The sequence below is a fragment of the Silurus meridionalis genome, chromosome 15, assembly GCF_014805685.1.
Source record: "Silurus meridionalis isolate SWU-2019-XX chromosome 15, ASM1480568v1, whole genome shotgun sequence".
NCBI classification, from domain to species: domain Eukaryota; kingdom Metazoa; phylum Chordata; class Actinopteri; order Siluriformes; family Siluridae; genus Silurus; species Silurus meridionalis.
Genome location: NC_060898.1, coordinates 1,247,501 through 1,264,470, shown reverse-complemented (window position 1 = coordinate 1,264,470; position 16,970 = coordinate 1,247,501). Strand labels below are relative to the sequence as shown.

Genomic DNA, 16,970 nt, shown 5'->3' with positions numbered 1-16,970 from the left:
GTAAATATTATCAGAGTCTCTCCGGAAGATAAAAACACAAAGGTCTGGAGACACTGATGCTATTTATACAACAAACTGATGCAGAAACAAATGTCTTGGTTAATTATATATTTCTTCTCCAGAAGTGAAGTTTTTATAAACTTATATGAAAACTGTTCCGAGGCTTTAAACATGAGACCACGCTTCCGTACACCAGCACGTCTCATCCCAAATCTCACAGTTACAGATTCTCTGACGTCTCTCTTTTTTGCCAGGAAGATCATGCTGGGCCACTAATGCTATTTTGGTATCATAGCAGAGGAGATAACGTCCTGAAATAAGACAGCGACATCTACTCTCTCTCTCTCTCTCTCTCTCTCTCTCTCTCTCTCTATATATATATATATATATATATATATATATATATATATATATATATATATATATATACATATGTGAAATTTGGTTTCATTTTGTAAACAGGGGAATATGCAGAATGCCCAGAGTAACATTCTCAGCATGCAGAAGCTCAGCGACTTTATTCTTGAGGTCGAGGAGGCTTCCTGAGGGAGCGCCAAAGCATTCATTAACCTTTTATTGAGCTGCCATTGCACCCTGGACACTTCATTTCACTAATGGAGCTTCAAAAAGAGCTGAGTAAGTACATGAATATGAACAACAGCAGGAGTTTAAGCCACAAGATGTTCCTGTGTTCAACGGTTTCACAAAAAACATTCACAACACAAGATAATTTCCACAATATAAACTATTAGGACGGGATAAGACTTCTGTTCATACTGTTCAGACCCTCGACTAATGATCTTCTCCAGAAGGTACAGTTCAATGACGCATTAAAATTTCTTTCGGCTTCTCCCATTAGGGGGCGCCACAGCGGATCCTCCCCATGTTTGATTTGGCACATGTTTTTACGCTGGATGCCCTTCCTAACGCAACCCTCCCCAATTTATTCGGCTTGGGACCGGCACTAAGAGTGGCTGGGGTTGGTTCCCTGACCGGGGATTGAACCCGGGCCGCAGCGGTGAGAGCGCCGCATCCTAACCACTGGACCACCAGGGGACCTCGTTCAATGACGCATTGCTATAGAAAATAAATAATTAGGTTGAAAATTGTTAGAGGATTTTTTTGTGTGTTTTGTTATAATTTATAGCACAGTGAGACACAATCCTCAATTCTGATTGGTTAAGATGTTTTAAAGCAGGTTTATATAAATGAGCTGGTCCTAATACGGTATCTTTCCATAACGACAGCTGAAACACAGGCATGTGCACAGTGAATACAGGTGCTGATACGATATGTAGCGTTGTCAGTAAGGAGACGGACATTTGATATTAATGACATTAAAAGTGCTAAACAAATAAAAATGAATTGAAATGAATATTTACAGAGGGAGTCTACAGTGTCCATGCTGCAGTTTTCTCTATAACAGGCTGCTGAGGGAATGAACATTGATAGCTGCTATAACGTAATGGAGAACTGGATTGAACTGGTTTCCTGGACGTTTCATGCTAATTAAAGTAGCAAAAAATTGATAAAAAGTCTCAGCGTTTAATAGATAAATGTAATTGTTCGAAAATTGCTGTCAGATTATGTTGTTATAAGGAAATAATAGACTTCGCGGTTTAACTGGTTCATTCATTCATCACACACGTAGCTATTATTTTAGCTCAAATGTAAGGAGGGAAGAAAAATGTGAGAATATTAATAACGATTAAAGCTCGGCCCGGCTGTCCCACTCGGACTCGAGCTCCGCTGCCAGCGCCGTATCGGACTCCGTTTAGATTTAATTACAGCAGGAATCTATGAGGTGCAATTCCATCTGCAGAGGTGACTTTGCCATTTAATCGAGTTTCTTCAGCGTGCACACCCATCACCGATATTGCCTCCATTACCAAATAACGCAATTAGATAAGTCACATGATCAGCCCAGACACACAAGGTCAGCTGGCTCAACCGAGCTTCACCTCTCGCTCACCGACTTCATTTAGACAAAACATGACAGTCATCGGTCAAATGTATCGACCGGAGTGTGTGTGTGTGTGTGTGTGTGTGTGTGTGTGTGTGTGTGTGTGTGTGTGTGTGTGAGAGAGACCTCCTGCACGTATCACTACAGATGTAAACGGATGTAAACGGCTCTTTCAGTACAGAATTCAGCAGCCCACATGCTCTTTATTTGTAGTTTACTGGTTTATCAGAAAAATAGCTGAAAAATAAATCCGACACCTTCTGGTGGTGCACTCAGTGCACATGGTAGTGTCTCGGACTCAGTACTAAACTATGCAGAATGGAGATTATTGGTGAACTTGAATGTGAACTCAGGACTGAAAGCAGCAGTGAATTCAGTAGTGAATGTAGTATTAGACATAGTAATGAACTCTAGTGAATTCAGTACTGACCTCAATATTGCAAACAATAGTGAACTCAGTGGTGCACTCAGTAGTGAACTCTGAATTTTGCATGGTAGAAACTCAGTAGTGAACTCAGTGCTGCACTCAGTAGTGAAGTCAGTATTGAACTCAGTAGTGAACATACTGATGAACTTGAAAGTGAACTCCTTACTAAACTCAGTATTGAATTCAGTATCGCTCTCAATAGTGAACCCAGTAGTGAACTCAGAATTATTTTCAGTATTGTATTTAGCAGTAAACTCAGTATTGAACTCTGTATCATATTTGGTATTAAACTCAGTAGTTCACTCAGTAGTGAAATCACTCTTGAATTCAGTAGTGAACTCAGAAGTGAACCCAGTAATCAATTTAGTATTGAATCCAGTAGTAAATTTAGTACTGAACTCTACATTGAACTCAGTGGTGAACTCAGTATTTAATTTAGTGTAGAACTCAGTATTGAACTTAGTCTTGCACTCAATAGTGAACTCGGTAGTTTTTTCTCTCCCGTGTCGAACCTCACAGCCTCTCATTCGAGATGATTAATGTAATTTTTTAAATATTCAGCAGCTGTATGTCACCATGTTATCTTTGGGATATCGATTTAGGCGACGGTATCATGTGAGGCGTTTATTTCACAGCCCCGTGTCGCTCGTGTGTGCTGAAATATTCATCACCTTCGTCTACTGTTACGCTCGCTGTATCAATTTAATAAGCAGCAGCGACACATCAATAACCTGCAAAACACAGCAAACATCTCGCATCTCATTATACACCTGCTCGTACCCAAGCAACTCTTCAGCGAATCTTTCACCTCCCAAATGACTCGCTCACGGCTGGGTTTTTATAATGCGTCATGAAAATCTTGGATCGCCGCTCGCTCTTTTATAGCGGTCTAGCTTAGCATTTTACAACAAACTCTCGCGCTAGCATGGTGCCGAAGCGGCTGATAGGTTCGAGTTTTTGACTTAGTTGAGTGAGTCAAATGGGTGATGTTCAGCAGAATCAGTGCGGTTTTTTTGCATGGGTTTGTGATATCTGTTAAAGATGCAGTGTATTTTGTGGAAATAATAATCAAATCACCTCAAAAGAACGTTTTTATTTTTTAAGATTACGGTGAATTTTGGGGCTCGATGAAAAGACAGACATAAACCAGATCGAGAAGAATTAGCAAAAAGATTACTAAGCGTTCTTTTTTACAAAGGGGCGGTCCTTATGTGATACAGCCGCCATTTTTATTTTCTCCCAGCGATCCTGTCATGACCCTCGAGCATGTTAGTAATATTACCATAATATAGGTATTATTTTTAAATGTATGTATACATTATTGGAGCTCTACAGCAGGAGATCTCCCACTCCAACCCATGTAAAGCAGATCTTCAAACAGCTGGCTTTGTACACAGGAGCATCTTCATGCTGGATCAGCTTTTAAGACTCCTAGTTCAAGTTAAGGGAAAATTCAAGCTGCCTTCAAACCCGTCCTGTACAATTGTGTGCCTCTGACATTGTGCTAACAGTTCAGAGAAAAGATTTCTGGTTCTCAGACGGTTCCTTCGGTCAACCCTGTGGCAGGAACGTAACACCGGTGCGGTGGTGCTGTGAGACTCAGTGCTACCATCTGCCTTATTGTGAGGAGCAAAGGATCTGTCTGAACACGTTAATAATTAACGGCTGATCTGTATCGAGGGGGTAATGAATGGAGATCCTCACTGTCCCCACGCGCCCATTTTTCATATTCGGCTCATGCACCTTCCTTTTGTGTGTGTGTGTGTGTGTGTGTGTGTGCGCGCACGTGTGTGTGCTCGTGTGTGTGCGCGTGTGTGTGCGTGTGCGTGCGTGCTTACTGAGTCTTAATCTCTGTATGAGAACAGAATGTCCAGACAGAGCAGCAAAACACACACTGACATTCCGACATTGTGATGGCATTCACACACTATACAAAACTATCCAACACTACACAAAACCATACAAAACTACACAACACTATCTAACACTACACAACACTATAACACTACACAACCCTAAACAACACTACACAACACTACACAAAACTATACAACACTGCAAAATCCTATACAACACTACACAATGCTACATGCATGGCATTCACACAGTACACACAAGTATACAACACTACACAACACTATAACACTACACAAAACTATACAACCCTACACAACACTACACAAAACTATACAACACTGCAAAATCCTATACAACACTACACAATGCTACATGCATGGCATTCACACACTACACAAAACTATACAACACTATACAACAGTACACAAAAGTATACAACACTACACAAAACTATACAACGCTACTAAAAAAAATCCTATACAACGCTACACAATGCTACATGCATGGTATTCACACACTACACAAAATTATACAACACTATACACAGTACACAAAAGTATACAACACTAAACAACACAAAAGTATACTATGTGACGTGAGGATTGCAGGCTAATGTTAGCCACATATACACACTTAGCACTGGCTTGTTTATCATCTAGCTAATATCTGTGTAATCAGATTATTAGGTCAAAATTGGCTCAAAATTGTATTAATTTAATATGTAGCGTGCAACCTAACGTTAGCTAACATGAATATGTATACATACTTTGAACTAGCTAATATATGTGATGCTAACCTGCACAACATTAGCAGACTTGAATACAAGCCTATAGCTAGCTAATTATTTGGCTAATTATCTGTGTAATCATTCTGAACATTTCAAATGAACACCTAGCATGCTATGATATAGGTATAAAACAGTGAAAACACACAGACGGGACAGTAAATTACTTTATTCCTTTATTTTTTCCCTCTAGATTTTAAAGGTTTAATTATTTACAAACAAAAAAGAAAAAACAGAGGAAATTTATTTTATCTGCATAAAGTGGTAAGAAAGTCATCATCTTTTTTCTTTCCACATCGAATAAACCAATGTCTTTCTTTTTTTTCTCTTCACAATTTATTCTGTCCTTTTTAATGCACACAATCAGCAGAATAAAGAGATGAGAGTTTTTTTCCTTTCTTTCTTTTTTCTTTCTTTCTTTCGCCTCACTTTTTCATCATGGAAGAGACGATCCTCACAAGCAGCCACGTGGTTCTGTAGCTGTGTTCGTTCGCAGCACTGCCTCTTTTTTGTTTGTCTCTTTAGTTTTCATTTCCTTACACGCTTACACACACACACACACACACACACACACACACACACACACACACACACACACACAAAGACAAAAAGATGGAAAATAAACGGCAGGAATCTCTGTGCTGGTTTCTCAAAGTACTGAACAACGGTGTTTGTTTGTTCTACGTGTGTGTGTGTGTGTGTGTGTGTGTGTGTGTAAGGGTTAAATGGCAGAAACACTTCTCCTCTAAAGGCAAAAAGCACTGACAATAGAACAGCTGTGGCTAACCGTCGCTAACGCAATGCCAAGTCCGAGGTCTGCATCAGGAACCGAAATGTGATGAAAAAACATGGAAACAAGAACAAATTTGCGCTAAACTTTCGGTTTTAAATGTTTATTACGTTGATTTTATGCTACATCCTGGTCACGTTCGAATCAAACAAACAAATTCTGAAGGAAAAATAAGGCATGAAAGGAAGTGGGAAAAAGATCATTGGTGTCTGTGGTGAATGCACGCCGCTAGTTTAGCTAGTGCTAAACGTGTTACGTTTCTGATAAGCGTTTCATTTCTGTTTTACCAGCGAGCTTCACCACACAGTACAGCTGCTACAGCTTCTCAAGGGAATTTAAAAACCTAAACAGGCCACACCCACAATTAACGGCAGAAGTAGATGGTACACACCCACATGCAGCAGCAGCAGTCAGGCCACACCATCAGTAGTGATGGCAGTGACAGTCAGGACACATCCCTGAAAACGCGACAACGGTAGCATTCAGGATATGCCCACAAAAGCGGAAGCAGCGGGAGTTAGTACACACCCCCACAAGTGACAGTTAGCAGTTAGGAGATGCCCCAAAAGCAACAGCAGTAGCAATCAAGACACACCCACAAAAGCAAAAGCAGTAGCAGTCAGGCCACACCCCCATAAATAATCACAGTCGCAGTCAAGACATGCCCACAAAAGTTACGGCAAAGTCAGTCAGGACACGCCCCCACAAATAACCACAGTACCAGGCAGGACACGCCCCCACAAATGCCCGTAGAGGTGGGTAGGGCACGCCCCCACAAGTGACCGTAGAAATGGTTAGGACACGCCATCATAAGTGACCCCAGTAGCAGTCAGGACACGCCCCCACAAAGATAATATTAGCAGGACATGTCCCCTAAACAGCATTAGCAGACAAGCCACGCCCACAAGCAACAAACTACCAAAATTATACAGCTACACTGGGTCATGTGATTTAAATGAGTAGTTTGTTTACATTTTTTTATAAACAAAACTGTTTACAATTTTTTTTTTTTTAACTGATACGATTACAACAATAACCAGATAAAAGGCATGGGATAAAAAAAAGTCCATGACGAGACGTGACCTCTTACGTCCCCGTTATTAACCGTCTCAGAACAAACCAAACGCCAAGTATTGCCGGTTTCATCCCCGAGCGTTTCTTCTGTTATTTTAAAGTGCAAGTGGAAGAATGTTACTTTACTTTGGCCAGTTTTGCTTCACACATCATTTAAACACACACACAGCAAACTCGCTACCAGTGAATGAAATAAAATTGTATACGTTTGTTCAGAGATAAACAGGATGACTTCATGATGATCCTAAAGATATCCATGTTCCTTTCATGTCTCGTAATTACAGGACTCGAAGGTCACTTGGACACCAGGCCATACTGCTGAGGACTCGTCTGTGCAAGACAGGAACCACGAGAGGACGAGGGGGACGTTATGGCTACAGTTCAGGCACACAAATACTTAAAAACGTGCGTTTGCTGAACATTCCGTCTGATACAATTTACATACACACAAATATAGTTTTCAGGCAGACACAAAAAAAAAACCTGATCACGTCTAATCAAAACGTCGACAGTTTTACACGTTATCTGGACGTATTTGTGATGATGCATACGGAAATGCAAATCGGTTTCTGCACTACGCCATGGTTTTTCTTTCCATTCTGTGAGTCTGAAGCGTGATGTAATGAGGCTTTTAACTGGAGGTCCGGATCCTTTTTCGCTTCACCGCCGTCTTATTTAACCCTCATGTTCTGTTCACTGATCAGATGGTTCAGTGTTTTATCTTCATTTTAGTGAGGACATGCGGACAAAACTTTTCTGCTGAAGACGAGAAAAACATTTGCTCAGTCATGCCAGGAAAGATTTACTTGTGAGTTGGTTTTAAAAAGCTTTGAGACTCGTTTTGTAACACGCCAACAGATGGCAGCACAAGGCTGCACGCATAGTCACAGGAAGCACCGACTTTCAAGTCAGTGTGCCAAAAGACAGAGTCCTGTGTACACCAGGATCTGCGTAACCGCTGCTGATCTGACCACGTGTGTCACTTTGTCTGCTATTCTCATCACGTGTGAGCCTCACACGTGAGTTTCTCGCCGGAAACAACATGATCTCACTTCAGCACCCACCGTACTCGCCAGACTCACGGTTCGGATCACGTTACGGTTATTGAGTAACAGATTGGGTAATTTTTCAGATCAGCAATAAAAAGGGGGAGGAGACAAACCTAAATGGCTTTCTTTTTCTTGTAATAAATAGAAAGCGAGGAGCAGAAGAAAGCAAGATGTTCTGCTCCTTCGCTTGCAATCCCTTTCACGTGAACACGTGACTACTCAGTGTAGTTCTGAAATTACTTAAAAAGCAAAATCGGCTATCATTAAAAAATTACTATCATTCCGCAAATGAAAAAACGAGCAATTAAGCCGCAGGTCACGTGCATGTTAATCCGTGAGTCGTGATCCGTACGAATGACGGATCAACTGCGATCTGCTTCCTTCTAATAGTTACTACAGAAAAGTATTCAAATATGTATGAGTATGTAAAGTGAACAGAATATAAGGGTTACAATTCGGCATAATACACCTGAGTCCTAATGGACACACACACACACACACACACACACACACACACACACACACACACACACACACACAAAACCTTAATGCAACACAGTATTAGCTTTAGTTTGATTCGTCTTTGCCACCGTTTACAGACAGACACAAAAAACAAATCCTCGCTCAATAACAGCAAAAAAAAAAAGCCGTGTACAGTGCAAATCAGATTCAATCTGGCATTTCATTCTGCGCACCACTGATGCGGCCCAGATGGATTTATTTGCTCGGATAATCTCTCTCTCTCTCTCTCTCTCTCTCTCTCTCTCTCTCTCTCTCTCCTTCTAAAATAAAAAGACTGGTGCAATGAAAAAAACGTTTGGTTAGCGGTGCTTGTTATGAAGCTTGTGATGAATAATTGACCGATCGTAAGCCCCAGTTATGCATCGTTTCTGCTTCCATTTGGGCTAAAAATTGGATTGTGCTGACTACCACGAGGCATAAAAGTGCTGAGGTGTTTAAAACGCTGTTAGCATGAAACCTAATGCTAACTAGCTAAATAACTCTGGATATTAGCTATCGAGTTACTGCTTTGCTAATTTGGAAAATCATTAAGAACATTAGCTTCAAGCCTGGGTTATGACTTTTAACTATGAATATGCATATATGCATACACAGTATGGTCAAAAGTATTTGGAAGCCTGATGTTTCCACCCAGATGTGCTTTTTTTCCAAAGTCTTAGCACAAACTTGGAGGCACACAATTGTATTGGACACCTTTGAATACAGCATGAGATTTTTCCTTCACTTGAACTAGGACAGTTAGACCTGTTTTAGCATGACAATGCTCCTGTGCACTAAAGCAACTCCACAAAGATCTGTTTTTTATGGGATAAAGTGGAAGATCTCCTGCTATGGAGCTTTAAACCTTTTTGAACACCTTTAGGATGAATGTGAACACTGACTGCACCACAGGCCTCCTCACCTCACCTGCTGTACATCAGTACCTACTTTACTGAATAAATCTTAAATCTTTACAAAATCCAGTGTAACACCTCCCCTAAAGAGCGGAGCTGATTATTAGAGCAGATGGGAACTAGATTAGGAATGGGATGTTCAAAAAGAAGCACATACCAATCTGATGGTCAGGTGGCCACAAACTTTTCTCTCTATGTTGTATGAAGATGGCTGTTCAGTAACTATAGCTATGTAAAGTAATACCAGCATGAAACACTAGGGGCAGTAAAGTACCATTAACCCTGGGCCAGTCTATTAGTCTACACTAACTAACTAACTAACTAACTAACTAACTAACTAACTAACTAAATTTGCACCTGTGTCACAGTCACACACTTACACTTTTACATCACTTTGCTGGTCATTATTTTACTTTGATCAGGTAAGTAGGCAGTGATTAATATAGTGTTGCTATAGCAACATCCCACATAGGGATTTGTATAAACTATATGCTCCAGATGTTTGGATTAAATCACGTGTGTACATAATCGCTGAATATTTCTTTCTTTCGTTTTTGTTTTTTGTTTTGTGGTAAAGTGATGGGAGGAGTCTGCAGTGTCGGTACAGTTTAGTGAGACAATTTCTTTAGGTTTTTTTTTTGTCATATTAACGTCAAAACTGTGAAAATAATGACAGATAAAAAGACTCTTGATTGCTGCTTTGACGTAATTACTGTATTATAGGAATAACACACATATAATTTACTTCAGCATGGTAACAGTAACTCTGCATTAACTCGGGGCTTGGGGTTGGTCGCGGGATGCGTTACAGACGTGAAAAGTCATGTTGTGAAAGCGTGAATTGCTAATAGTGAAAAATAAGGGAAAAGAGCTGCTGCATAGCGATTATACAGAGTAAAGCGGATTGCTCGAGCGTAATACTGACGTAAACATAAAACAGAACTAGGCGGAGTCAGTGCAGCGTTCAGATTACAGTAACGATAAAGGTTCTTATCACTCGCGTTTATCGATGTCCTATAAATACGGGGCCCATTTAGAGACAACCTCCTGAAATAAGTGTGCTTTTAGACTACAAAAAAGCTTTTTGTCCCGTCATTGATCTCTCCGCTCTGCTCTCCTGCGGTCTCTACAGATCGCTGTAAATGCTCTCGCAGCCGTTTATAGCTCGGTATAAATCCCATATCGACTCGACCATCGCGTTGTCGTTTGCATTAAGGTTCGCAACGTATCTCTGATGAGAATGATATCAGGTGATCGGGTGCCACTGTTATACATATGCATATATAGGTGGGATCCAGGCTTCAGACTGGTAAGACGTTGCCATGTTTTTTTGAGAAATGCAACACACGTAATTCTGCAAGGACTAGCTCTACAAAACTATTTACAACACACATATAGTTTCATTTTTATAATCACAGTCTATTGCATAATGGTGATAATCTTTAGTTTATAAATATTAGAAATGTACACAGTCAAGACGCTTCGTCGTGTTCAGTCTCAGAAACCTCAGGGGTAGAAAATAATCCACTTGCAGCCCTACTGCCTTTTTATAATCCATAAACAGGAGAACTTTAATAAAATAAAGGAAAAAAAATCAGCAATTTTTATTCCCTTTGGATTCTGTAACACTGCCTCGGTCTTAACACTACACCTCAGTTACTGGACTGTTATTTCTCAGAGGAGAAACTCAGCGTTAGCTTTAAGAACCTTCTCTTTCTTCCTCCTTGTCTTCTCTGTCCTCCTCATTAATATCCATGTAAATGGAAGAATTTTTTTTTTTTTTTGTGGGATCGCCAGTATCGGTTTTGTGTGTAGTTTTTCCACAGTGATGCCTAAAAAAGCTGCTGGACTCGTATTTGGACATCGCAGAAAAAAAATCAAGAATAATATTGATAAAAAAAAAACTGAACAATTTTGCCGGCTTTAGTGTTTCATTCCAGTTAAAAAAAAAAAAAAGGAAAAAAAAAAAACTCCCCAGCATGTCCATCATATATACATATCAGAAAGGAAGACTTGCATTTATACTAGTGTTGTCCTGCCTTTATCATATAGGCAGTGTCAATATTCTAGCTTTACATGTATATATTTGTATAATATACATTCTTACGTTGAAGGAGAATGGTTTCTAAAATAGAATATAATACAAGGGTTGAGTCTGTACAGGAAATCTACGAGGTTAGTTTGAGGAAGGAACAAAATTTTTTTTTCTCTCCATAAAAATGAAGCAAAATCAATTATTTAAAAAAAATCGATCAATAAATAACTGAAGAAGAAATAAACAAAATAAATCATAAATTTGATGCAAAACGCATCTTGTCTTGTTCAGTCTCTGTGCCGCTGTTTAAGACGGCCGACTCTCTCCTGGATCCCATAGGATCTCTGTGCTGGACTGAAGAGGGCGCTGCTCGCACTGGTGGTAGCGCGCCTGATGACATTTGTCGGAAAAGCGCCACCCTCGGAGGAACCGTGGCACGAATGGCACCCTGCTGTGGGGCAGAGCCAGGGGCCTGTGGGGAGGGGCAGGGGCTTACTGCAGGCTGAATAGATGCCAAGGATTCTCCAGAGGATGGATGTTGCCTAATGGCTAGTGAGGTTTCATGAGGCAACGAGGGCTGAGAGGCCGAAAGATGGCGCACGTCCCTGCTGAGGGTGCTATGAACTGCCTCGTTTTTTTGCGGGGACGCCTGCTGCTGCTGTGTCGTTACGGCCGACAGCTGTGGCACCAGGGACAGCTGTGAAGCCGTGGGTGATCCGTACTGGAAGGTTCTCCCCGCCGTGAACGAGCAGGGAGACATGACGCCACCGGGCGTCGGCTGCTGTAGGGGCGTAGCCGGGTTGCCTGGCGACGAGAAGGCCACGCTCCCGGCTAGGCGAGCCGCGGGGATTATGGACGCCGAGGTGCTGTAGGTCATGGGGGCCATTGGGGTCATGGGCGAGGACTGCGGGTGCTGCTGGAACTGACTGTTTGCGAACGGAGGCTGAGCCGGCGAGTTAATGATGGAGTTTCCGGACATGGGCGTCGAATTCGCACCTGTGACCGACTGCTTCCTCTCCACCATCATCACCATCTCCCGGTCCTGTCGGATAATCTGCTTCAGAAGCTCGTTCTCCTGCGTATTGAACACGCCAGCATTCAGGTCCTTCTGGAACTTCTGGAGCAGGAGGGAGTTCTTCTTCCCTGGAAAGAACAAAATGTTAGCTACTGTAGCTCCAGCAAACACCATGCGACATATTATTTATATGTTTATAACAGGATATGAGATGGGAAACAATGAAGGTGTAATGAAGGCATGGGGACAGCATGAAGGGAAGACTGATAACTAGCAAAAACACCTAAAACTAAACTCGATAAAGAGTTCGAAGACTGGATACATGACATATTTTATTTATTGACTAATCCATGAGAAGATATGGTACAATTGTAACGTTTGTGTAGACGCAATATCATTTGCATTTTTTGTTTAATTACCCTATGAGACTGGAAAGATTTTGACATTTATTGTTTAGTGCGTCAGCTAAACTGTCTATACAGATACAGAGTGGCCATTTTAAGTCTATTAGGAACATTTAAATTTTGTTGCATGCAACCATTAAACATCGATTAGATCTTCAACCACACCTGGTGTCTCAATCACACTTTTATGGATGTAGTTCACTGGCCTGAAATGCTGAATCGCTAAATGACTCTCATAATTGTAGGGATGACTTTTAGACATATCTCTTTTGAGTACAGATAATTACAGACTCTGTCAGAGGTGGAATTGCATTTAATCTCTCTCGAGATGCGGTGTGAGGAAGTGTCGGCAACAAGGCACTGGATAAATCGATTTCGGTGACAAGCATCGATTAGACCCTGTGTATAAGCAGGTGTGAGGTGTGGAGAATTACGTAGGGTGATTTGACACACAATGGTTCACAGTGTATGATTTCAAGTTGATGGTGTGTGGGGGGTTCGATTATATAACAGGTAACTAGTGATAGATTATAGATTTGTTTCTCCCTGAAATCTCCTGCGAATAATACAATTTCCTCCTCAGATTCAAACATATAAAATTCCCTCCCACTACTACCTTAGATCTCCTTGTCGCATAACTGCTGCCAATCCCAGCAGGGTGAAGGCTAAGTCTTTCCAAACTGCTGCTCATGCTCACATAGCTGCATGTTCTTGGACGAGGTGCTCTATTGTGTATACGTGAACTAACTTCGTGTTTCTTCTCATACTGAGTGCATGGACAGTTACACTTGCTTGGACTCTTGGCCCGCAAAAGACTTGGGTAGGATTCCAACTTTTAATAAGGAAATGTAGCAGTCAGCAAAAAGATATCTGGATCTTCTCATTTTGCAGTATACATGCTTGGACCCCCAAACACAACTTTCAGGATTAGGATTCATCATTAGGATATCAGCCTTAGTTTGTCATGAAGGACCAGTGATTGACTAGCATCAGCCTGATTGACTTATCATTTCATTGTGATTATTATATGTAAGTTTCATTTTCAGTAAGGTGGTATCAGGTGCCTTGATTGGTTGGAAGAAAAACCTGCATTTTTGTGGAAAAGATTTAACACCCATGCCCTAGACAACTGCCTGCGCTGCCTATAGGTAGCGTCAACCCTGAATAGACCTTGAAGGTGAAGGTCCATTCGTTCTACCCAGTAGCCAAGGTCCATTGTTTTCTTGCTTTGACCCCTGGCCACAAAAGGCTCTGTCTTTGATGAATTTCTGACTGACCAGTGAACATTCTTGTGACACATTGTGTAATGTTTGCCTTTTTTTCTCTATCTGTATACTGTACTGATTTATCACCTCATCACCTGATATCACCCAGAGAAGGTTTCTGTTCTTTCTTATATTATCTCAAAGAGGTTTTCTCACCACTGTCATCTCTGGCTTGTTTATCAGTTCTCCTAAAGGTTTTATTAACTTCGAACATAAAAAACATTTATTTAGATGTAAGGCAGGCCATGCCATAAATTCCACTACTGCTTCTCAATTTAAGCTGAAGAGATATATTTCTCCAAAAAGGTTCTGGGCGATTTTAAAAAATGGTATATTGTGATACATTTCCACCACAGGTAATGAATATCATGGGGTATAATCTATCTAACAAACTGTCCTTAGCATATCAGTGACATCCATTCAGTAGCGGTTCATAACAATACATCAGTAAAGTGCTTCACATAATTTCGATATCATGAAAATTGATTGTCGATATATTGCCTGGCCCACTGTGCATAACTAAACAATTTGCAAGAAATTCATGGACGTCTCAAATGTACATTTGTGGAAAAAAATCTGATACTTTCTACGTTTTTGTGCATTGCATCATCTTTTTATCCACCGTGATGATGGGTGATGTAAAGAAACACTAATTATTCTATAGAGCCAATTATTGTGTCCTTGTGTTTTAGTGGAAATTGGTAGCTACTGTATATTCTAGCGGATCTGAGTGTTTTCTGACAGCGTAAAGAAACGGCTTCACTGCCTTTATGTAAGTGTAAAAGCAGCAGCAGTGACTTGGGGATTTATTTCTTTAGATTTGACCTCTTGTTTTTTTTTTTCGGTTTCTGGACGTCTCGCATGCGAGCAGAACTCTTCAATCAGGAGGACTGAAGGCATAAAAGCCATTAACAATCAATCTCTCGGCTACGGCCTTGAACACGATGGCATCCTTTCTCACAGCTTTCACTATTCGGCTTGTCTGCCTGCAGAAATCTTCTTTGACATCCCTCCTCCTCTCTCCTCTCCATGACTGTTTAAAGATTTGTAGCTAAAGCTAATCTTCTACATGGTCTCCTTCAGGCCCAGTTCTCCAAGCTAAGATAAAACCTGGTTTCGAGATGAAATACACTGCAGGTTCGTATTCTTTCATCAAAGTAACAAAAACAACATTTACGCTCTTGAGCAATCACGCCTGGGTTACTCGGAGTCATAGACGCCTGAACCGCAACAGGCTCAGACAGTGAGAAATACTCGGAGTAAAGGCTAACACCGGAAACCGGGGGGCTGTGATTGGAAAATGAATTTGCCATGTTGTAATCAGATTCTTTAGGGAGATTTGTGCTACAGATTTCCTGCTGGGAATGAGGAAGCACCTTCTGCTGATCAGAGCTCGTTGGGATGCCAAATATACGTATATTGCGTATACAAAATCTATTGGGACACCTGACCTTTCCTGCCATATGTGGTTCTTCTCCAAACTGTTACCCGAAGTTGGAGGCACACAATTGTACAGGACATCTTTGGATGCGGTATAATAATAAAATGTTGCGTTCGCTTGCACTAGGAGACCCAAACCTGTTCCAGCACGGCAATGCCCCTGTGCACAAAGCCACGAAGATCTGCTTTTCATGGTTTGGAGAGAAAGATTGAATATATTAAATGAATATTAAAATGTTTAATTATATAAGCATATATGCATTATAGATTATATTATATTAAAAGGTATTATGTTGATACTTTTATATTATGGGATGTGGATTAAATCATTCCTTTGCACTTCTCTTTCTGCTTTCAGTTCTGTTTCTGTTTCTTCTTTATTAGTTTAATCACCCTGTCGTCAATATGCAGAACCCGTCTGAACATGACACACGAGTCCCAGCAGGGTTCCCTGCATGATAAATTAAAATAAATCAAAGGAGTGAAGAGCTAATAAGAGCAGGAGCTGATGATTAATCCGTCCCTGCTGTTCGAGCTCAAGCTGACGTCTCCCCGTCTCACTGTTGTACTGATGGACAAATGCATTTCTCAGACACAAAACCCAAACAAGTGCTGTTCTGCCATGATGTCTAATGTTCATAGCATTATCTATTTTGATCGTGCAGATAAAAACACAGCATTTGCACCAGGTTCTGGCAGAAATGTTTATCCGTTCAGGCGGAAATGAACGTAAAACGGGTTTTCGAGGAGGACAGGGGCCTCCCTGGGGACACCGGGGCAGGTTTCAGAATCGAGACATGTGCTTGCATATCCAAACAGTCACAATGTCTTTTTTTCGGTTCTTTATATTTGCCATCATGGCAGGGTCCACACGATGAGCTGAACTTTAATAGGTGGTAGTCAGGGGTGATATTTACTAAACGAGCGTCCATAGATTTTACCATGAGATCTTTTTTTGGTTTGTCACGCAATGCTTAATAATATGTTGGATGATCAGAAGGTTGTGAGTTCAAGACCCAGGAACCAATAAGATTGTCACTCCTGAGCTCTTGAACAAGGCCCTTAACACTTAACTGCTTAATTGTAAGTTGCTCTGGATAAAGGTGTCTTCCAGATGCCCTTAATGCAAATGTATGCAGAGGTTTTAAGGCTTTTTTAGCAGCAAGTGCATATTTTATACAACATTCTATGGGAGAGATCTGAACATAGTATGGAATCCAAACATTTGTCATATTTTCTGTCCAGAAAAAGTTTTCACGACTCATTTTACCTTCACCGTGTCGGCAAAGTGACGGCAGAAGAGAAAATCTGGTTAGAGAGCAAATATGTGGGTATTTACGCCATTCTAGACACAACAAACATTTTATTACGACGATTTAACTACAATTAGAACGTGATATGATGACAAGCAGTTCCAGACTGGAACAAAACGGAATATATATTTGACGTGAT

General features: G+C 40.9%; 1 protein-coding gene across 3 annotated transcripts in view; it reads right to left on the bottom strand.

Moving 5' to 3' along the window:
• Positions 1-5,200: 5,200 nt before the first annotated feature.
• The window catches only part of LOC124398034 (potassium/sodium hyperpolarization-activated cyclic nucleotide-gated channel 1), a 95,655-nt gene continuing 83,885 nt past the window's right edge, over positions 5,201-16,970 (bottom strand). For 2 of the 3 annotated variants that reach the window (XM_046868024.1, XM_046868025.1), the window contains exon 9: positions 12,216-12,537. In XM_046868024.1, the coding sequence (XP_046723980.1) occupies positions 12,351-12,537 (187 nt within the window). In that variant the 3' untranslated portion in view covers positions 12,216-12,350. Of the gene's footprint in view, positions 12,538-16,970 lie in introns of all 3 variants that reach the window. The other variant, XM_046868023.1, reaches the window with a different exon arrangement.